Here is a 23266-nt window from a genome sequence, read left to right as displayed (position 1 = left end):
TCTACACATCGCTCCATGCACGCCACTGATGTCGATTCCAGAAGGCAGCTTAGCCTCACTTACCGTCTACACATCGCTCCATGCACGCCACAAGCCGCATACAAATTGCTTCGCTTGACCAGCGGGGCGAAGCTGGGCAGGGATTAGGCAAATGTCGGAGCGGCGGCGATGCCACAGAACCGTCCAGCCGCCCAGACGGTCGGGCCGATGCTCGTTTTTCCTGCTTTTCAGTGAGACGGGAAAGTTAAACACGCATGATGGACGGGTAGGGTCATATGATACGCATTACTCGCGAATCTTTGCCGCTGAAGCTTCGACTCTGCGCTCCCTGCCGATTCCGAGACAGGCTAGGCCATGTAGCCTCAACTGCTGAGTGCGTCGTTAAGCCTAATCACATGACATTGGCAATCTCAGCCAGTAACCGCAGAAGACGTAGATATATAGCTTATAAGCCCGCCCCACTGGACCGAAACACGTGCCATCACTTTTGCGGAGGGACTTGTACATACCCCCCCCCCCCCCCCCTGCGAGCGTTGCGGCACATCGCACTATAACGGACTCCTCCGTACGTGGAGCGAAGTCCACCAATTTTTGTTGACGGGTGGGCACCCGCGGTATGTTCGGATATCTGGTCCCGGGACCATGGTGGTAAACAACACGTGCGACGCGCTGGCCAGTGCTCTCAATACTCCGCCTGCCATGATTTTGAGGCTGGATTGCCTTACGTTGACCTGGTACCATATCGCCAGGACAAGCACGCGGCGCCATATGACAACACCCGAATACGTCGTTAAGGTCAAATGGCTGTGCAAGATAGTTGCGCAAGTAAAATATCGTAACATGAAACTTGTATTGTTACAGCCGACACCTCATGTCCGGACAGCGGTCATCTTTTAAAATAATGTCCTCAGATTCTGCCTGGTAGCAATAAAGAAAAGGAGGAAAATTCCATTTAGGGTGCATGTCACTCAACAGATGTTCGGGCACATCGAAACCAGGTGGCTCAATCCACCTGTGAACTGCTTCGCAGCGCATCCCCAGCGTTACATGCACCACCTATTTGTGCTCATTCATCTTGCGTACGCTCCATACAAATAACCAGTGATCATCCTCGCCACAAGATCTCAGGGAGATCAAGCGCACGACTCCCCGGAGGCCAAACACTCAGTTTAACGGGCGTTGTTTATTTGGGCGTCATACATTTTTACGAGTTGGCGTTCGGGCCCTTCTTCTTCCCGAACGTCTGCACCACGGTGACGAAGCGCCGCCGGTACTGGATGCGGCGCTTGGCCCGACCCGTCTTCTTCTTGCGCTTCTCCTGCTTTTCCACCTTAGGCGTCTGTCCCTTTACCTTGCCGGCACGGGCCAGGGATCCGTGCACCTTACCTGGAACACAACGCCATCTGTTAGAAGTCGCCGACAGGCTCCATGAACATGACACACGAGTCGGGCACATCTGATGAAAGCGCTATTACGCATGCCCCGATGCGGTTTCTCCCGAAAGTATGTGTGCATCATGGCAGATGGGTGACGGTGGGGTGAAGGCCGGGGTCAACTTAACCCCTACCGAGTCCTCAGAAACTAAAAGAATTGTTTCCGCTGAATCCATGGCCTGAACTTACCTGCCGTAGGCTATCAACCTTACAACTTACATCTACATTTTTTGACACCAAACTATCCGCTTTTCAAGGGGGTGTCGAACTCCCCCCCCCCTCCATCCGAGCGCGTGTTAACATGACAGTTATTAAATCAACACAAATCATCGCGGAGACTCCGATGGCGTACAGCTGAGGTTCGTGCGGTAGTACCCAATCAACCCAGCGTTAACACGTTGGGCGCAAAATGACCGCGGCTGTCGCGCCCTTGGAGTCGTCAAATGATGTCAGTCTACATGACGCACGCGGCGTAAAACAACGAGAAAAGGACGCCGCAGCACAGTCAGGCCTACGTAAGGGTCAAATACTGCCAGACGAGGTCCAATTATGCCAACAATTCAGTATCGTTGCTCTCAACACTCCTTTATTGGAACAGGTGAGTTTCTCTTGCCTCCTTTCCAATCGCAATTTATTCAAAGCTTGATGCCACGCACTGTGACGCATGACGCGCACCAATGAAATCGGGATGACCCCAATATATCACGATTACAAAATGTTGTTAGTTTACTACTTGCATCGCGAGGTCGTTAAAATTGTCCTTAAAGGACCCTTTTCATGTATAGGACATCACTTAACTTTGCTCGTCAGTTACAACTCTCATTTTTGGCGTTTCGCTTGTAATATCATCCAAAGTAAGTCACTTGCATACACAATGTACATTACATTTGGATGATGATGAGATGAAACCAGCATTTCAGGTAACTCACTTTTCATTTCGCCGTTTTCACAGCACGTTAAAACTTAGGTGGCAAATTTCAGGGCGATCTGCGATTATATTTCGAAATCACAGCGAGCTGAGAGGCCAATACACAGCGCAGCCTTCCCGTGAACTGCACAAAGGTGCATATTTAATCCATACATTGACTAGACAGCATCTCCGCATGCATATTTTGAAACTAAAGCGCCGTTTTTTCGCTGCCCTTTCCCCACACCACGGTTGATTCCTTCCCAGGAAATCACTTGTCACGCGGTCACTTTGCGCGACTCTTCCGCCAAACGTATATGTGCAGATACCTCCAGGAGACTGTATGTGCAATTCGTGAACTAAATGCCGCACCTTCCAAAAACAAAACAAAACTGAAGCTGATTCCTTTAGTAGTATAGATGGTTAACAAGGTAGTCCCGGTAGCCTTTGGAAGGGGGGGGGGGGGGGACTCGGTTGGGAGCATATGCTGGACTTCTTCGTCGGAGGTCTGGTTTGGATTTTAGCTCGACGCTAGGACCTATGATTGCTAAAATGACCATCAGTCACTGGCGCCCCATGAAGGCGGTGATGTGTGGACCGATACCGTTTACAATAAAATACTGCACCCGTTTATCGAGACTCGGAAAATTTCGACAATTTGATGGCCTCAATACATGGCAGCTGCTTATCAGCGCTTTGAACACTTGGACAACTTGAAAAATACTGACACCCGACCCCGCGGCACAGCGAGTCAACGTGAATACCCGACCAAGACCAACAAGTCAACCAAGTCTCCCGCTACGCGCAAAGAGATCCGCCCCCCTCATTATAAAACGTTCAAACTAAGAAATAATACTATGCGTGAGAGGATATCTGAGAACCGCGAAAACGCATTTGGGCCCATTTCTAGCGCTACCTCCGCAGCTCAGCATTTACGTCCCAATCGGCAGGCGGCCGCGTGGCTGTGGGACGAGGCGCGAGCGGGCGCGACCCACCTCCCTTGAGGCCGACGTCCAGCTCGATCTCGGCCTGGATGGAGCTGATCAGCACGTCGTCCGCCAGCGTCACGCCGCCGGCGGAGAGGCGCGCCTCCTCGGCGTCCACGCCCTCCAGCGCGCAGAGCAGCGGGCGGAGCTGACCCAGCGTCTCATCGCCGCGAACTTCGACCACGTGCGGCTCCTGGCCGCGCACAAAAATCTGCATGGCTGCAGGACCTAGAAACACAGACGCTGGTCAACGGCGACGCTTGAGCAATGGTCATGCTTTTTCTGACATACTCCATTTTAAGACATCTCCTGCAGCCCTCTCCCTGCAGTTCACCCAGGACATGCAAAAAAACAAAACAACAAACAAGAAGATCCTCACCAACCCCATCTCCAGACTGGTACACTGCTATTGGTAAAATATCAATGCCACCAAAACCATTTCAGCTTTGATACATCTTGCTATTTTTGTGTTAAGACACTCACATTTTTTGCAATAAATTTTATTTTTGATATTCTGTTATGTAGAGGCCAACATATTATGCTGTTTTCTTTTAATCCTGAAGGTTAGTGGTATAAAGGCCACAATATTGATGCTTTGGTATAAATTAAAACTCTTGTATAGGCAAAGCTGTTGTGTATAAAGAAATTTTCGTTTCCCTACAGCCCTTGTTTAAACCTGTCTGGATGGATTTGGGGGATCAGAAAGGAAGGGGGGGGGGGAAGGCTGAAGTTCCCAATCTGAATAGGAAACTACATGCTGTAATAGTTGTTATCACTGTGCTCATAGTGATTTTGCTTATTTCTTTCAAGTCAATACCCACAAGTCTGATGTTAGACTTCAGAAGGCTGCAGGGGGGGGGGGGGGAGGGCACAGCATCTCTACCCACCCTACAGTTCCTATGCCCCTGATCCAGGTAGGGTGGGGAACAGCCTCTCCAATCTGCCCCCCAGTTCCTGCACCCCTGATTCCAAACTCTTCAGATTCCAAAGTACAAAATAAGACTGGTAGTTAACAACAAAATTCATGCACTCAGACAGAAATAACATAAGCATAATGCTGTTAGCCTACACTGGCTTCAGCTGCTTGTACACATATAGCAAATTGCTGCAAAGAACACCAAATGAAATAGGCCAGGCAGCACCTATAAATCCAAGTTCCTGTTGCTAAACCTTGAAGCCCCTTACCTACCAGTCTACAGATAATCTGTCTTGTCCCAAGCACAGAACCTAGGTACCCCAGTTGAGGAAGGACTGAGCCCATCCCAAACAAATAAGCTGGTCTGCCATTTTCCCAGACTGCACCAAATACATACCATGCCAAACATCCTGGCACAACATTCCAAAATTTGTCCTATAAGGTATGCAGGATGCAACCATAAACTCACACCACCATAATCCTGGCTCTCTAGCATCCCTACACATAGTTCACTGGTCCTGATCTGCTGCTCTTTGGCCCTAAAACCAGACATCTGACAAGACCCAAGCCATTTGTCAAGCCTGCATTGCTTAGTACTGGGTTGACTGCCATCCAGTTTGATGCTGGTTGGCCATTTTTGAGCAAGGGGTGAGACAACCAGCAGCCAATCCCAAGCTGGGATGCAAAAGCATGGGCAACCAAAGTGGCTGAATATTGGAACACTGTCCTGGCACGGCGGCCACATCCCACTAACAGCTTCCAGGTACAAACACTGCGAATGTGAACACTCAAAATTTGCACCGTTTCACAAATTTCAGAAAAAGAGCCAGAATTTTGAAGACTTATGAGATGCAGTTTGAGCTAAATGTACTGAGAAAATACTTATGCTAAGACACAACTGACACTCATGAACAGTTTGCCCTATCCTGACTTTGGCACAAGAGCTTGGTTCAGACTCAGGGCATGGATGAAGGCATGGCACAGATGACAGGATGCAACGATATGCCTTGTACTGCAGTAGATGGATTTTCACATACTAAACCAGGAGGGTCCTGACATCTCCACGTGGTGAATGCTCCTAACCTTCACAACAAATTTGGCCATGACATGATTCAGTCTAAATGCACAAGCTTGTAGCTTGATTTGGCATGTGAAAAATGAAGCATAACCTTGTATATTAACATGGAAATAAGTGGGGGGCATATGAGGAATTACTTCATAATGGGTGACCACCACTTGACCATGATGCCATAACACGCATTGTTGGTCAGAGTAGGCCAGCTGATCACATCAGGATGCGTGAGCAAAGAAGCACCAAATGGAATGCATAAGATTTTCAGTCATTAAAGCTCTCTTATGCATATCAAATGGCCCATTCGGAGTCCTCCATACAACCTTGGACTTCAGCCCGTGACAATATCGTCCAATATTCGGAGCGGCAGGCAAATAAGGCGCACACAAACAACACCCATTCAGGTAAGCAGACAGACGGCACATCAATCTGGCCAGTATGGAATGACTCATAATTATTTTCTTCTTCAACTGATAGCAAAATGCGGCACAATGGAGGCATATTTCGTGCGAACAAACGCGATTCTAAGCCATACAGCCACTTGCCTGAAGAAACAGGATATAGAGGGAGTAGTGCAGAATGATGCACAATAATCAACAAACTAACAACATCCATCATTTTCTCACTAAATAAGCAACTTTCGGTTATAAGTAGATTCATATCACGATTAAATATTTAAACTAGTATCAACTTACTAATTCATCCACGGTCTTAAGAAAATACTGAAGAGAAACAAAATGCTTCTCTATATCAAGATAAGTTCAAGTTAAAAATAGCGCAATACTGGCTTAAAATAAAAATTTGCAACATTTCTCATTAAAATGGCAGAAAAACCAGTAGTTAAAATATTCTTACGCTTTGAATACGTTTGATTCCTGTTTCTTTTGAAAAAAGGGTTCTAGAAAACATTACTTCTTGATACCTGTGACGTTTTACCACTTCAAAAACGGCCTATTCACGACATATGTTCCGCGAATTTGTCTGCGAATTTTGCACGTGCGAATTTTTCTCGCACGTGCTTCTGTTCACACGGCAGGAATCGTATGCGCGTAGGTACTATTGTAACTCGGCGCAAGTCGCACGTCGTCGGGTGAACAGCTTGTGTGGATAGCCCAGTTTCATGTAATTGTGTTGGTAGATACACTGTAAAAACCTTGGTTAGGCACCGCGACCGGTTGGATTAGTTCATCCACGATATTCGCCGCCCGTCGCACATGGTTAATGTTGTCTAAACCTCCTGATGTGAACATTACTACCCAAAAATGTTCCTGGTGTTCATATATTTTTTATGTCATCTTGCACATCATGGGCACTGACAGCATAGTGGCTAGGTATGTGTAACTGGAGGTATAGTGTGTGATTCCCTGAGGTCCAGACTACAATGAATACTCTATATCAGATATGTCTGGCATAACAGCACCATTCTGGCAGCAATTTAAGCACATGTATGAGGTAGACCAGGGAAAGCTGATTTAAGCACATGATCACAATCATTTACAGCACACAGAGAGCCAGTGGTGATGCTGCTAGGGTGATTTCAGACAAATATACCCCAAACTTTTGAAACATTAATTAGTTGCTTTTTGGGTCAGTCTCACCTGGCATCAGTTCAGCGCATTTATGCTCCACATTGAGCATGCCAAAGTCATCTGTCATATTGAATGGACATTTTGCAGACTGGCCACTGGCTGGTGGCCAGACTGCCAAAAAATCCATGTTGCACAAGAGAGAACTGGTAGACATAGCAGTAACATCCAGCCAACTCACTCTGGTCCAGTAGTAAGTATTGAACATATAATTCCAGCAACATGGAGAGGTAATGCTAATAGGAGTTGTGATGCTGAGAAGGAGTTTTTACACAAAATTACCATTAAAGACTTTTTGTGCTGAAATAATTAACAACCTCAGTCTGATCTGTGCTAGCTTGTGGTAGGTACTCACAAGGGTGGTAGCCCAGAAAGGTTATAGGAGTCTGTCTGGCATAGTAGATGCATTGTTTCCAGGCTTGGTCAGTGGTGCCATCTCTGGAATGGTGAGAGGCAGACAGCACCAGATGGCATCAGCAGCTGAGTGTATCGTAAATTCATGACGACAAGTGTATTGTTCTCCTTCCTTGGACCTGTTTCACCTTCAGTAAATTGGTGATTAACTTCTTTGTGATGCTGACTATAACAGGTATAGTGATTAATTGGTCACAAAGTTAATCTTGTTAACTTTAAAAGTTCTGTGAAGACATATTATACGTGTCATGCAATATTTGGCTTAAAGTTTTTTTTCTTTTGCTTACAAATAATGTTTGTAGAAGCTCTGCTCATTTATATGTCGCTGGGTGAATATGTCTCCTAAGGGAACATCCATTGAAAACCATTTTCTTTGACATGACATGACCATGTTCTACCACTCATTTCATAAAGTGAAGTCTAATGGTGTGCTTGGATTTGTTTCAGCAATCCTAGGTGCTATCAAATGGCCAATTGATACAATAGCAACTGATGGTGTTGATAATGTCTCCAGTGCCATGGTGCTCAAGGTAAATATTGTCATGGATGCTGTGCTGCAAAGTAGTGTTTTGGGTTCAGTTGAAGACACTGCTTTTCATATAAAAACTGCTCTTTGATTGGCACCAGCTGCACTCATGCACAGCTGAGCAGGCTCAAGTCTGAGCCATCCTTGGATCCATCTGGACCAAGCCTAACATGCTCTCTGTCTGCCCCATCCATTCCCATTCTGCCCCATCCAGTGTCCTGGTCCATGCTCTGTGCTGCCCCATTTTGGGTCAAACCCAACTCTGCCTAGTCAAGCCCTGGCTTGCCCTGTCCTGCCAACTGCCCAAGGACACTTGCACTGTCCCATCTCCTGCTGTTTTCTGTTTTCTGGCTTCTTGCCCATGCTGTGCTCTGTCCTCTGTGTGATGTTCCAGTCTTTGTGCTATCTGTCATGCTGTCCACTGTCCTGTTCTGTCTTGTGTTCTGCCATCTGTCATCTGCACTTCCATGCCATGCTTAATAGCTGCCTTGTTTTGTCCTGTTGGGGGTAGCACACAGCAGGCATCATGCAAAGCCAGGCTTCTGCCTGGCAAGCTGAATCAGATGACAAGGCAGTGATATGGCACTGAAATGGAAGCTGATGCTGGAGGCTTCAAAGTTTCGGACTACGAAGCCGGATCCGACACCAGTGACTTGGTCTTTTTTTCCTTGAATATGCGGAAACGAGGCCGAAGTCAACGGCTTCTAACTAATGAATGTGAGGCGGTAGTCGAGAATCAATCAGTTTAAGGTCATGAGGCCGAAACTAAAGCCTTGTAACACGAAACGTTGTTTGCAAAACCAAAAGTACTTCCGCGTCTGCTAAAACTGCATACGATCGGCAAATGTCATCAAAGCGCAACAGAGTGATTAAGGCGAGGCGAGGCGAAGTATTGCGGATAGAATGTTTCTCATGCTATTGTCTTGGTCTCGTGGTATTATGTGCACAACGTTTCGAGCACTTTGTTCTCCTACGTCGTCAGGTGTTATTGAGTGCTAAGAATGCCCAGCTGATCTGAGACTTGCAGCCACGTCTTGGTCGCAACCTTGAAACGTGGTATGAGTTATGAAGGTGTCAGGAAGAGCAAGTCCGTAGTTTTTTTTGTAAGCAAGCTGTAACTGTAATGAAAGTAAACCCCCATGGCAAACCCGAAGATGGCAGTTCAAAGTTTCATGGAGTCACTTCTCAAGAGTTGTTCGAGTTGAAGCGGTAGTCCGCTATGAAGAATGGCACAAAGCCGAAGCCTAAGTCAATCGTTTGTCATGCCACGAAAGGGAAGCTGACTAGCCGTGCACAGTGGGCTCAAAACCTAACCTGAAGTCATTGCAGGAAAATTGTGATGTCACAAAGCGGAAGCCAAAGGTGATGTTGGCTTCATCTCCATGCGTGGTGCACAGCACGGCCCTGCCCCTGATATCTTGTATCATATATTGCATAGGTCGGACTGTGCTATTGGCTTTGCTGGTGTGATACTTGGCTATGGCTGGCGGCGTTATGCCAGGAATTATGCAGGATATTTTCACATACAAATATCTCGTGTGTCGTCTTAACTTCTACACCAACGGCTTCTAACGCCTGTAGGGAAGAGCTCATTCTATTCGCGGGTCTGAGAGGTCCATGAAGTTGTGGGTCTAGCGCAACAATACACCCTGGTAAAATGTGACGCTACTCACTGTCATGCGGTGCGCGTAGCACGTGCATGCGTGTCCCATAGGTAATGCGTGGTAAAGTCTTCAAAAGAGCGATTCTTTCAGTCTGATATTTTTTTTTTTGACTTTGAAAAGTATCGAAGGATCCAAAATGCGCCATTCAATCCCACATCCAGGTAAGTTCCATATCAGCTGCTGGCCATTCATTGCGGGTTGACCGCCGACGGCGCGTTTGTCTGACCCTACTTCAGATACGGGAATCTCATGTGCGTCACTCAGATGTTAAGCTCCGATGTTTACCGTGGGGACGGCCGGACGAGCTGCCGAAATTCTGCGCTGTTTGAGTTCGTGATGGCCCAGTCGGACCTCGCTCATATTCTTTAAATCTAATCGCCATGTTTCTTTTCAGTGACGAATGGCAAAAGCTGAGGGCTCTGGTGTGCAGCATACAGGAAGACTCCACTAACACGGCCAAACTTCGGCTAACAATCAGCATTCTGAGATGCCTGATGTCGAGGTACTGGTCACTGCTTTCATATTTTGCACAGTACGGCCGATACATGGATGGAGCCGGTGTGGGTGCATTCTTAGCTCAGCTGTGGCTTGTGTGTGCATAATTATGTCACTGCCCCATGATCTATCACCCCATCTGCCAGTGCATAAAATGCACGTACAAATTTTTGCGTGTATCGCAACTTTAGACATTCTCGACGGATGAAACATGCCTGCCTGTGGACGCGAACGAGGATGAATAATACCTGTAGTACAATTGATTGCAAGTGGACGCATGCGACTGACAGCATCTCAGCGACAACGTTGGTCACAACACTAGGTTCCAACATCGCTGATGAACACGTGCGACTGGTAGCTTCTGGTGCCACAAGGGTCGTCACAACACTAAGTCCCAACATTTCCCCCCCCCCCCCCGCTAACGAACTGGCAGACATGTTTTTCCGTTACCTTCATTATCTGCGGCACGTGAACCGCTTCTGTTTGGGAAACGACCAACCTATATGACACTGCCAGTTGCGTCTTCGTCAACTGCGTTTTCGTCCAATTGCGTTTGCGTCCAATTGCGTTTGTGTCTGATTGCTTCTGGGCACATGTCATTGATTGGTACGTTGCAGATTGCCGTCGCCACCGATTGGTGCTCTGATGACGTCAGAGCTTCTGCAGGCGTTTCTGTCAGTCGCTGGCGACACCGACGTCGCCACGCGTGATGGAAGATCGCAGATGGCGTTCGCCATTATCAGGTATTCCGAATAGATTTCCTCTCCCATTAAACTGTTGATTGGCCTCCGTCGTGTTCCTTTTTTAACATTCAGCATGCAATGCAGTTTTTGCCCGGGCAGGAACTGGTATCATGAAGTAATAAAAGCAATCTACCCACCTTTATCTTCGAGGCATCACACACGGATTGTGAAGCTATTGAGTTGACCGGCGCACATTACTCACCAGTTATTAACTTCGTTTTCGGTCATGTGATTGGCGCGATTTAGAAAGGGCGTAAGATTTGGTTGTGCTCTCGGAAACTTGCCTCATTGTTTTCGTGCGCGTGGTTGAGCTGGATTTCGCTTGGCACATAGACCAACGTTCCATCGCAGACCACCGATCCTGGCGGCGAGCACTGTCACATGAAGCCGCACAAAAACAACGGCAGTAATACACGACAGCCTTCGACGCTTGGAAAGCCCAGGTGTCGAGACATTTCTCGTCCTTTAACTAAACTGGCTCCCGTCCACTCCGACAGGTTCGTCAACTACGTGAGCCACGCATTCCAGGAACCGGACAAGTTCGGCGTGCTACCGCTGCACAAGATGGCCGCCCGGCAGAACGTGCCCGACTGGCTGGTGACGCTGCGGCACGACGCGTCGCACGGCGCCCTGCCGCCGGCGCACCTGCTCGGCTGCGCCATGAGCGCCGCCCTCCGCTGGGTCGTCGTGAGTCGGGCGGCGGTGTCGTGACCGTCGGGGTGGGCCATCACTCATCATATGCGACTGTCCCCGTTTTGAGCTGCGCTGTCAGGCGGCACACCGCAGTAAGTCGCCGCACTGGGCCCGGTTGGCGCATGCGCAATGCCTCTTCTTCCCCCACACATTCAGCACGCCGCCTCGGCGTGAGGCCCACTGTCTGCGCCTGCGGCTGCAGGCCGAGTACTGGACGGAGCGGGACCCGGCCGCCGAACCGGAGCCGGAGCCGGAGCCGGGCTCGGGCCGCGTGCCGTCGCCGGAGGCGGCTGCCGTGCCCCTGCGGCGCCTGGAGGCGATGCTGCGCGGCTCGCGAGGCCGCCACGTCAGCCGGACGCTGCTGCGCACCTGTCTCGCTGGCGAGCCGCTGCGCCGGCCGGCGCTGCAGACCATCGCCCGTGCCATGGTCGCCTCGGTGCCGCAGGACAAAGGTCAGGCGCCCTGCCCGCGCACACCGGCCTGGTGGTGCTGTAGCGTGCGAGCAACGTGCCGTGGCGAAAACTATCCCATTTTCCGTTGAATCGGGTCAGTTCAGGACTTCTGGTTTCACAACTGCTTCAACTGATCTGCGGTGGCGTTAGTAATGTGGCGTATTCGTTGACTTCATGCCAACTGGGCACTCTCCCAGCGCCGCTCTGTTTCCCTGGCCATAGTAAGATCGTAGCCGTTGGTTTTCACCAGCTACCGGCGCTGGGGTTTAGCGGGTGGCAGGCATGTGGCGGCGCTCATGCCGGCGGTGCGCCGCGACAGGCGCCACCCTCAAGCGGCGCCCCTCACTGGGGACCTCTGTGGGCGGCAGGGGAGCCGATGTCGGCGGCGCTGCTGCAGTCCTGGCTGTCGACGCTGACGGCCGTCAGCCACTGCCGGCTGCTGACGGAGCTGCTGACGACGCTGCTGAGCTGGCCGGAGGCGGACGACGCCGGCCAGCAGCAGAACGCAGCAGCACTCTGGGTTCAGCATGTCGTCCTGGCCTCCCAGCAGGCAGCCAACCAGGTGACCTCTCCACATTGGCTGGACGTGTGGCACCCCACATCCACCAGCGGTCCGGCACCCACATCCACCAGTGGTTCGGCAACCCTCATCCACCAAAAGTCCGGTACCCCACGCCCACCAACAGTCAGGCACCCCTCAGCCACCAGAGGTCCGGCATCCCACATCCACCAGACGTCCGGCACCCACATCCACCAGCAGTCTGGCAACCCTCATCCACCAGAGGATCCGGCATCCCACATCCACCAGCAGAACGGCACCCCTCATCTGCCAGAGGTCTGGCACCCCACATCCATCAGCAGTCCGGCACCTCTCATTCACCAGAGGTCCGGCACCATTATCCACCAGCGGTCCGGTACCCCTCACCCACCAGAGGTCCGGTACTCCACGCGTGGCCGAGAGTCCGACACCCTTAGCCGCCAGACACTGGACGTCTCACCTGCTGGACAGCAGCGTCTCGCGCCTGAAGCGGCGAACCTGTGTTGGTTTTTGCGAATGCATGCCACTGTTATCTCCAGCACACCGCTGGCCTCCCGTGAGCCCTCGAGACTGGACGGAGTGGACCCCATCGCGCCGACGGACGCACCTGGTGGTTGTGTGGCCATGTAATCCTCCCTGGTGCGGTGTGACGGACCCCAGCCCCCGCACCGCGCAGCACCAGCGGGGCTCGCGCGTAAGCCCAGTAACCGTGCCGCCAGTCGGACGCCGGCCGACCGGACGGGCCTGTGGCCGCACAAGGCCCCAACGGCTGCGCGTGGCGCCATCTGCCGGACCTGGCCGACCAGGCCCGACACGTGGACTGGGACCGCCTGGTGCGGGTGGCGCTCCGACGCAAGAACAGGACCACCAGCCGGGTCCTGCCCTGGTGAGGCTTACGGCTAGGCTGTGGTGGTGGAGCTGTGTGGAGCCGGCTCCTGGGTGATGGGATGGGTCACAGTCAGACACAGTCACCGACCAGCCAGCACCAGCGAAGGTAGCCGTGGCTGCGGGGTGACGATGTTGATTTGGAGTTGGGGCGCTGTGACTTCCTTTCCGCCTTATCCCAATACTAAGTGCCGTCGTGAGGGTGCGAACTGCAGAATTTGCACCTAGGTTACACGGCAAGAACGTCAGGACGCTGTCATATGAATTTCATCGTTTCTGGCCAGACTGCCCAGCGTTGGCTGTTTTTCCCACTGGAAATTGTGATCGGCAGCTGTGAATTATGAAACTTGCATCAAATTTTAAAGCACTGAAGGCTGAACAGCACTGCCACGTAGGACGATGAATCGCAACTGTCCCCCTGACCCTCCCGCCCGGTCGGGCCGGTGCGGCGCAGGCTGCTGGACGGTCTGACGCCCCCGCTGCCTGAGCGCCGCCGCCGACTCCTCTGCCAGCTGGTGGACATCGCCAATGGCATGCAGCCGGCGCCGCGCGCGCCGCTCAAGGTCGACGAGCGGCAGCTCCGCCGGCTCGGTCTCGCGTTGCCCGCTGCCGCTGATCCGCCCGCCGCCGCGTCACCTGCCGACGCGCCGCCCGCCGACACGCCGCCAGCGCCGTCTGCCGGCGCGCCGGTGGCGCCGTCTACACGCGCGGCCGGACCCGGCTGGCGCCACTGTGGTGATGGTGAGTGCGCGGCTCGTGGTGAGAGCGTGTCAGGTGGACGCTGTGTGCGATGGTGAGTGGCTACCGCCGGGACTGCATGCGGCTGTGAGTGTACAGTGATACGGCCCAGGACATGGTCTGTTGGCCGTGGCTGTGAATACTCGCCATCTGGTGTTTGCATGCCAATTGTGGTTTCCAACATTATGCGATAGGACTGCTGATACGTGACATCGGCAAATCTGGGAACGTTGGGTCACGTGACCGGATTGAGCGGGAGCACGGAAATAGGCACATTGCGTTGACGATGTAGAGCGGACGTCGGGCAGCCGGCCGTAACGAACACCAGAAAAGGTGTACTATTCTTAACCTCCGTCGCGCGTAATGACACTTGGTCCGCCGCTGGTCCGCTCCGAGAGTTAATGCTGGTCGACCCACGTATTCTGCATAGTCAATGACTATGACTATGCAGAATACCCATCGGCTTTGTAGTTCAGCAGTTTGCTGCCTGGCATGCGCTTGCATCGTCTACGTGGATTGCATTAATTTCTTCTCACTGATGTATTGCAATTTCGGATTCGGAGGCCTGCTATGAGTAAGAGGCCCAGGAGCACACAAACGATTTATCAATATAGTTTTAAAGTAGCCTCAGCGAGTATTTCCAGAGCAATCGACCGCGTTTCTTTGGTTTAGGCCGGTTGTAGTATATCAAGCAGGCATAGTTTTTCACTTTGTTCATTGAACCACGTCTAGGGTTTGCACTAGACCATGTACCTCCTGACTGTGCCCAGCGCGTTCATTTGTGTTCTCGGCGAGCGGCTTACTGAGCTGCTCTGGCGTCGCTCATTTGAGTTGTCGGGGAACGGCTTACTGAGCTGCTCTGGCGTCGCTCATTTGTGTTGCTCATTTGTGTTCTCGGCGGCCGGCTGACTGAGCTGCTCTGGCGTCGCTCATTTGTGTTCTTGGAGAGCGGCTGACTGAGCTGCTCTGGCGTCGCTCATTTGAGTCCTCGGGGAGCGGCTGAGTGAGCTGCTCTGGCGTCGCCCGCCGGCGGCGCGCGGCAGTCTGATGGGCCCAGCTCTCGGGAGGCGGTCGCTGGACCGGTGGTGAGGCCTGCGCGCTTGAGTCCGCTCAGCAGGCGGCGGTCGGCACCGATGATGGCTCTAAGAGCGAGCACTTTTGAATATGCGCTGGGAACACCGTCCCACGCCCGGCTTTGAACCGCGCGGTGGTGAGTTGCCACTGGTTGACGGGTTTCGGGTGCGTGCGATCGCGCCACAGCGTGTTCAGGATGGCGACACCAGAAAGGAGCTGGTGATCGGTTTGGCAAGTAGTTATTTACATGGAACCCGCGGAGACATTCACGGAGATCTGGGCCGGTTCGTATGGATCTGATGAATGCGGGCTTATCGCCTTATTTTACGTACAGAACAAGTTTTTTCTAGCTTGCAGAGAGACTGATTGCTTTTTCGCCCTTTCGGTCGCATGCCTTTTTACTCCCGTTCTTCCTCTCTCGTTTTCGCTCTCGTTCCCGCTCATTTGCTCTCGTTCTCACTCATTCGCTCTGTCTCGCTCCCGTTCTCGCTCCCGCTGTGTTTCTCTCGCTCCCGCTCTCTCGCTCCCGCTCTCTTTCTCTCGCTCCCGCTCTCTTTCTCTCGCTCCCGCTCTCTTTCTCTCGCTCCCGCTGTCTTTCTCTCGCTCCCGCTGTCTTTCTCTCGCTCCCGCTTTCTTTCTCTCGCTCCCGCTCTCTTTCTCTCGCTCCCGCTCTCTTTCTCTCGCTCCCGCTCTCTTTTTCTCTCTCTCTCTCGCTCGCTGCTCTCTCTCTCTCGCTCGCTGCTCTCTCTCTCTCGCTCGCTGCTCTCTCTCTCTCGCTCGCTGCTCTCTCTCTCTCGCTCGCTGCTCTCTCTCTCTCGCTCGCTGCTCTCTCTCTCTCGCTCGCTGCTCTCTCTCTTCGCTCGCTCTCTTCTTCTCGCTCGCTGCTCTTCTCTCTCGCTCGCTGCTCTTTCTCTCGCTCGCTGCTCTCTCTCTCTCGCTCGCTGCTCTCTCTCTCTCTCTCTCGCTCGCTGCTCTCTCTCTCTCGCTCGCTGCTCTCTCTCTCTCGCTCGCTGCCCTCTCTCTCTCGCTCGCTGCTCTCTCTCTCTCGCTCGCTCTCTTCTTCTCGCTCTGCTCTATCTCTCTCGCTCTGCTCTCTCTTCTCGCTCGCTCTCTCCTCTCTCTCTATCTCTCTCTCTCTCTCTCTCTCTCTCTCTTCTGTCTCTCTTCTCTCTCTCTCTCTCTTCTCTCTCTCTCTCTCTTCTCTCTCTCTCTCTCTCCTTCTCTCTCTCTCTTCTCTCTCGCTCTCTTCTCTCTATCTATCTCGCTCTCTCTCCTCTCTCTCTCTCTCCTCTCGCTTCTCTCTCGCTCTCCTATCTACGCTCTCTCCCTCTCTCTCTCTCTCTCCCTCTCTCCCGCGTGTCGTGCCTGCGCGTTCTGCAAACACGGTTTGTTGCGAGAGTGGCCTCGCCGCGGTGGTCGGCGGTGAATGAGATTGCCGCTGGTTATCGCCTCGGCCCCTGACTGAGACTGTCCCTCCGTCCATCGCTCCCTACTGGCCCATCTTCCTCCAGGACAGACGACGGTGATGCGCCTGTAGACGACCGACACACCGCGTGTTTAGAATCAGCGTCCATGGCTTGCAAGTGCGGCATTAACATTTCGTTCGAGCTCTTGAGGATATGACCAGAGTGCCTCTAACTGCCATCCCAGCTGTTATGCATCCCATCGTCGTCCGCCAGTCGGAGTTTAGAACCTGGTTTTCCCTCGTTGTGGTTCACGAATGCCAGCTTTTCAATCGGGAAAATGGGGCCAAAGCTGTCCCGCCAGCGTCACCTCCATCACCAATACCATCGTCACCGTCAGCGCTCACAAAAGTGACGGGAAGGGCTGCTGGCACGGTGGAGCGCCCTGAGGTAACAGGTTCCCCGAGAGTCCCATCGGGTGTGCCTGTCTACCGGTGATAATGCAAATAATGCCGGTGATGGCGAAGTGACACCGACGTGGAACTTTGATGAAGTTATTCGATTGTGGCATCCGCGGGCACATAATACAGTTTTTTTTTACTGACATTTTCTTTCGGGTACGTGTTGGTTCTCATCACCCTGACGGGTATCCGCAGGAAACTGGTGTGCCTCAGGGCAGCGTTTAAGTGTCATTCTTTTCGCAGTGATGATAAACGGCATAGGGGATACACTCTCACTTGGGATCAGCCGTTCGCTGTTCTTAGACGACTTTGCTGTTTGGTGTAGCTCATCGACCACTCGCACAAAAAGGTGACAGTGCAGCTGGCTGTCACACGTCTGGGGAAGTGGAGTGTGCTCAACGTGTTCCGGTTTTCCACATCGAAGACGACTGCAGTTCATTTCTGTCGTCGTCGTTGTCACTGAAATGGAAATCAGGCTGTATGGGCAACACGTCGCCATTGAGAATATCGTGAAATTTCTCGGTATACGATATGACCGACGCCTAACATACCGGGAGCGCATAAGAAATGTCCGCGACACATGTTTAAAATCCCTTAGCATCCTAAGGTGCGTGGGACGTACATCATACGGTGCTGACAGGGGGACGCTCTTACTCCTGTACCGTTCTCCGATTTCGTTCATAACTTGACTGGGCTGTTTTATCTTTGGCGGTACATCAGACCTGATTAAACATACTTTGAACACGGTGCACTACGCCGAGCAACGTATCGCCATAGGGGCTTTTCGAACATCGCCCATCGATGGTTTCCGGGTGAAGGCTCACGAGCCCTCACTAGCATTGCGAAGGCAGATGCTGGGACTGCGCTACACGTGCAAGCTGGCGCAGTTCCCATACCATCCTACCTTCAAAGCAGTGTTTTCGCGTGGCTTACGAAGGCTGCTTCTACGTCAACGGTCACCACAAGCTTCTCCCTTTTGCGTACGAACGCGAGAACCTCTAGACGCGAGCGGCTTCAACCTAGACGTGTCGTCAGACCTAAACTTATGAAGACTGCTGTTTTGGAGCTAGCATCGCCAAGAGTGGATATTTCGCTATCAAGCATGCAAAAGCAACGCGTTCTCGTGACGGAACTTAAAGACGCAGCTTTAGAGCACATAGCCTGCTTTGACGGATACGTGATGACTTATAAGCATGGTTCGAAGACGGATGTAGGTGCAGGGTGCGCTTTTGTGTGTGGTTCCACAACACGGTCATTCACACTGCCGGCGTACGCGTCTGTCTTCACTTTCGAGCTTATAGCCATCAACAAAGCTCTCTGTTTTATTGAAGTAGATAGCAATTTGCATTCGATTTTTTCTGACTCCTTGAGCAGCCTCCTGGCTGTTAGTGGTTTCTCCTCATCGAATCCACTGGTCCAGGACATTCAGTCGCGTCTTAGCTCCCTGGATTGAGCAGGAAAAACGGTCGGACTGTGTTGGATCCCAAGTCACGTGGGGATCTGCGGAAATGATCTTGCTGACGCGGCAACAAATCGCGCTACGACAGGGACACGCATTCATACAACACCACTGCCAGCTGAAAACATGTGCCCCGCAGTGTCGTCGTTTGTGCAGAAGCGATGACAGTTCTACTGGGCCTCGCTGAGCGCCAACAAGCTGAAGTCAGTGAAACCCCGTATTGGACTATGGCAGTCGTGTTTTCGCAACAATAGGAGGGAGGAAGTTGCCCTTTGCCGGTTACGCATAGGTCACATATATGTCACGCACCGTCACCTGCTATTGGCTGGCGACAGACCATGCTGCGGTCGATGCTCTGACCCGCTGACGGTGCATCGCGTGCTCGTCGCTTGCCGTCACCTTACTGCGACGAGAGTGCAGTTTTTCGGACACAACGTCCAGAGTCGCACGCTTTGTCCCTTTTTAGGGGATTGTTCGCATGTTGTCGAGTTTGGTAGTGTTTCTTCGTGCTGTAGATTTCCCAATCATCTTTTCATCATTATACCAGGCCTGACCATCAAGGCTTCATAGGGTGACCTGATTGATACACTTGCCCGATTTGCGGCTCTGCATGAAATGGTAGTTATGGGCGCTGCACGACCTACTGCAGCCAATGCGCCCCAAAACCCTAAATCATCGTCATCAACAAAGTGATACCGGTTTTGGCCAATGTGAAGCAGCAACAAGGGTCTGTAGACAGCATGCAGGTCTGGTCCGGCATCTGTTTGTGTGCACGGGAGGAAACGGGCGTCCGACAGCCATTTTACACTCAACGGATACCCACTCCTCCGCAGTGAGGCCACGACGGACAGCGGCGCATGCGGAGGAGTTTTAGTAGCGGTACATCACAGTATACTCGCACATGTAGTGGTACATCACAGTATGCTCGCACACCAGCTTGTGGCGCGTACTGATCTGAAGACTGTCGCTGCAATGGTAACTTCTAAGCGCCGTATAAGGACGTCTGCTTGTGATACATATTTGCCGCCCGGGTCTGAATTTGCAAAATCATCTTTTTAAACGTCAAGATTTTGTCAATATAAATGTCATCATCTATTAGTCTGTTCAAGTGGTGTCAAAATTGGTTGATAAGCGTAAAAGAGTCGAATGAAGGAAGGTTTTCTGTCTATAGCTATCGTATAGCTCTGCACAGTTTTATTTTTTAAGAACCTAAAACTCGTCGAGAGACTTAATGCCGTTTTGTTTTTCATAATCAGACCTGTAGTTCCGTGATCGCTGGGAGGGGGGAGGTTGGGGGGGGGGGGGGGGGGGGGCAATACGCCCTTCCCGCTCGGAGCACGATTAACAGGGAGCCGGCCCGGAACACGGCTAAGCGCTGGAGGAGGGAGAGGGAGGGGGAGACTACGCCCTTCCCGCTCGGAGCACGATTAACAGGGAGCCGGCCCGGAACACGGCTAACCGCTGGAGGAGGGAGAGGGAGGGGGGAGACAATACGCCCTTCCCGCTCGGAGCACGATTAACAGGGAGCCGGCCCGGAACACGGCTAAGCGCTGGGGGAGGGAAAGGGAGGGGGGGGGAGGCAATACGCCCTTCCCGCTCGGAGTACGATTAACAGGGAGCCGGCCCGGAACACGGCCAAGCGCTAGGGGGGGAGGGGGGGGGGGGGTGGAGACAATACGCCCTTCCCGCTCGGAGTACGATTAACAGGGAGCAGGCCCGGAACACGGCTAAGCGTTGTGCTCTCTGCTCTCACAGTACACGATATCTGTAGTGCACTGCCACAAGATGTGAGTAGCCCATTTCATGAAGAAGATTTAAACTCGGTGTAGATCATCCACCATCGTCACGATGGAGCGTCAGCTTCAGCTTCAGCCGTACACCCGGCTGGCGATCTGGATCATGGCTCATTGGATTCCGATACTCGGCTTCTGTCACTGTCGCCAGAAGTGTCCCGTCTGATGTTCGGTGGTGCCGATCAACAGTCCTGTGGGAGCCGATCATTCGCTTCCTTAGGATTCATCTGCATCTCCATGCAAAATACGGAGCTCGTTTGCAAACATCAGAGATGTTTTACGTCCCTGAATGGCTTCCAATGTATTTCACGAACGTCGTATGGGACAATCATGAGGTGTTGTGATCGCTGTTCTGCTTGTTTATACGGTCCAAGCGGAACTCAATGTGTCGCTTTCCTTTTAGAACATCTTCTTTTATATGACTGCGTTTGGATATCCACCAGCGCATACTTGACACTATTCGCCACTCAGCACCACGTATCGCGACATGGGTGTTGGGGACGTCGCCTGCCACAAGCCGCAGTGTCCGTTCAAGGCCCACGAGCCACCGCTAGCACTAAGACGGTCAATGCTTGGCGGGCATGAGGCTCGCTAAGTGGCGCAATCCTCTCTTCGCACTCAGGACTGCGCAGGATGCGAACGAACCGCCCGCTTCCTCCCATTTTGAGGGGGGAGGGGATGCAAGGCTCGTTTGGGTGATGCAGTGTGAGCAGGTGCGGTATGACGCCGGCGAAGCTCCCCCGAGAATTGGTGACGCCAAACTTCTGTCAGTCGCTGCCGGCATCCCGAAACGCGACGCGCATTCGAAGTGCCCTTGGCTTAAGCTGTAGAACATATACATCGTACCAGGGTCACACAAATACGCACACTGACAGTCTCGAAACAAACGGTGGTGTTGGGTTTGCTTTTGTCTTTGGTGCCGTCACTGGATCTCTGCCATACAAGTCCTCTGTGTTTACCTCGAAATCAATCGCAACTTTTTGGGAGTCACTGTGCTGTATCGCAGACATCCACGATGTCTTGCCGCAATGAGTGACTCCCTTGGGGACTTGTTCTGAAAACTGCAGTCCGAAAAGGATATCTGCAGTCCTTTAAAACCCTTCACATCCGAGTATATAGTGCATTGTACCGCAGGTGACAGCTTGCTGTTGTGTGGAGAGTGAACCGTAATGTGCTGGAGGCCCTGCCGCGGTTTTTGTTTCTTTAAATTTGCAATGAACTAGCCAACACATCAGCGAAACGAGGCCGCCAGGAACCCGTTAAGCGTCCTGCTATTACCTGCGGGGATCTGTGCCAGGCGTTTTGGTTACATGCGTAGAAGAAGTGGCGGCGCGGCCTGGGTTTGCTGGGCACGGACAAGCTGAGGGCGGCGATGCCGCGTCTAGAGCTTCGGCATCCATCGACGCGTTAGGTGTGGCGAGGGAGCTGACGGTGTGATGCCTTTGCGTTGTTCGCACGTGCGGCACCTGTGTGGTGATGACCGGCCCGGCCCCTGCTCTCGCTGACGTGAGCCCCCCGTGGCGTATTACGTTTTGCTTGATTACCGTAGCCTTGCCTGGCAACGAATGCGCTATCTTGGTCCGAACACTGTAAGTCTTTTTCACACAGAAGCCGTGGACGAGGAGTCTCGCTTTACTAGGCTGAGCGATTATTTCATATTCTTGGCGCCGAGGGATGTCGTGACATTTTGGCATAAGGTTCGTGAGTTGTGGGATGATTAAGCCCAAATCATTATCGCCATCCCTGTTTTCCCAAGCTAATGCATCTGTAACGTGCCTGAGGGTATTTTCACACGTGTAATAGACATGTCACACCCAGTATGGGTTTAGCTGATGTGGACCCAATTTGTGCACGCCTGATTCCTCCGTGTGGTGGTCTGGTGGACTGCAGAGTCTGACTTACGCCCGAGGATGGGCGCTTTCAAACCCGGCGGTAGCGCGCCTTGCGACAGAGTGGGCGCGGTAACCAGGGCCGGGGGCGGCGCGGCGGCGGCGGCGGCGGCGGCGGCGTCGACTGCCGGCCCGGCCGTCGCTGCGGCGGCGGCGGCGGCGGCGGCGGCGGCGCCGGCCCGGCCGTGACGCTGGCCACGGCCCGTCCGGTGTCGTTACCGTGACGTCGGTGGCGACGGACGCCAGCCACCGGTCGGCGGCCGCGGCGGCTGACCCCCCGCCGGGGCGCCGCGTCGCCGGCGCCCGCTGCCCAGGCGGCTTGGGGACACGCGGTGGCTCACGGCAGCCCGCGCACGGATGGATGAGACCAGATGCACGCTGATGACAAAGAGTGGTAATACCGCCTGAGTGGTGCAGTTGACCAATTCCTGTGCCATGGTAGGCGTGAGGTTTTCGACGAATGCCTGAATTCGCTACTTTTCCTCGTCCGGCTCCCACCCAGAAAATGAGAGTAATGGGGAAGTGACCACCCTGTCTCGGGATTAACACAACTAACCAGCGGTCACGGCAGTGCGCTCGTGGATATCGCTTTCTTTGGCCGAAAGCCTGGCAAAAGGCTCTGTTTAAGCCGGCGTATGCCATCCGGGACGCAGTAAGGGTAAATGGTAGGTAATTTGACGCTAACCCGGGTGATCATGCCCGGCAGCAATGCATGCAATCGCCCGCGAATTATTTCAGTTCGGCGAACCCCGGCCGAACTGAAAGTGAAAGAAGCTGTAAAGTAAAACGGCTGAGAGAAGCTGTAAAGTAAAACACGAGAGGCGTATATACTCGGTTCACGTGGATGGCATGACCACAGTGTCGGCTGCAGACGTTTGCCCACAGCACCAGACGGGCCTTTGGCTCCGAGGCCGCTGCTGCGAATGACGGCAGCCAGGCCGCTTCCACGCAACAGAGGGAGGCAGCGGCCGGGTGCAAACACGTGCTGCGTAATGTGCTCACAGAAAAAGAAAAGTAGAACAAACGTTTTCCCAGACCCATGGAGGAGACCCAGCACGTTTCTGTGAGGCCGTGCTTAGGAAACCCCGTGGCGAGGGGCTTTTCCCTCGAAAAGACAAGGAAAACCTGACGGAATTGGG

At 52.8% G+C, this 23266-nt stretch overlaps 2 protein-coding genes across 2 annotated transcripts; one reads left to right on the top strand and one right to left on the bottom strand.

Moving 5' to 3' along the window:
* Positions 1 to 1168: 1168 nt before the first annotated feature.
* RpS30 (ribosomal protein S30) lies at positions 1169 to 3561 on the bottom strand. Its single transcript, XM_037224540.1, has 2 exons — positions 3336 to 3561; positions 1169 to 1386 (listed from the first exon to the last, which is right to left on the bottom strand). The coding sequence occupies exons 1-2, from the start codon at positions 3541 to 3543 to the stop codon at positions 1205 to 1207; spliced, it is 390 nt and encodes a 129-aa protein (XP_037080435.1). The 5' UTR covers positions 3544 to 3561; the 3' UTR covers positions 1169 to 1204.
* A 2724-nt stretch (positions 3562 to 6285) lies between these two features.
* Positions 6286 to 13315, top strand: LOC119099993 (uncharacterized). The gene is made up of 9 exons (XM_037223112.1): positions 6286 to 6363; positions 7762 to 7844; positions 9899 to 10006; positions 10617 to 10742; positions 11240 to 11429; positions 11638 to 11887; positions 12256 to 12308; positions 12621 to 12722; positions 13145 to 13315. Exons 2-9 carry the CDS (start codon positions 7807 to 7809, stop codon positions 13313 to 13315), a joined length of 1038 nt encoding a protein of 345 aa, XP_037079007.1. The 5' UTR covers positions 6286 to 6363; positions 7762 to 7806.
* The last annotated feature ends 9951 nt before the right edge of the window (positions 13316 to 23266 follow it).

This window comes from Pollicipes pollicipes, unplaced genomic scaffold (genome assembly GCF_011947565.3).
Source record: "Pollicipes pollicipes isolate AB1234 unplaced genomic scaffold, Ppol_2.1 Scaffold_4881;HRSCAF=5763_pilon_pilon_pilon, whole genome shotgun sequence".
Lineage (NCBI taxonomy): Eukaryota > Metazoa > Arthropoda > Thecostraca > Pollicipedomorpha > Pollicipedidae > Pollicipes > Pollicipes pollicipes.
The sequence above is the reverse complement of the archived record's forward strand: the minus strand, read 5'-3'. Positions and strand labels throughout refer to the sequence as shown.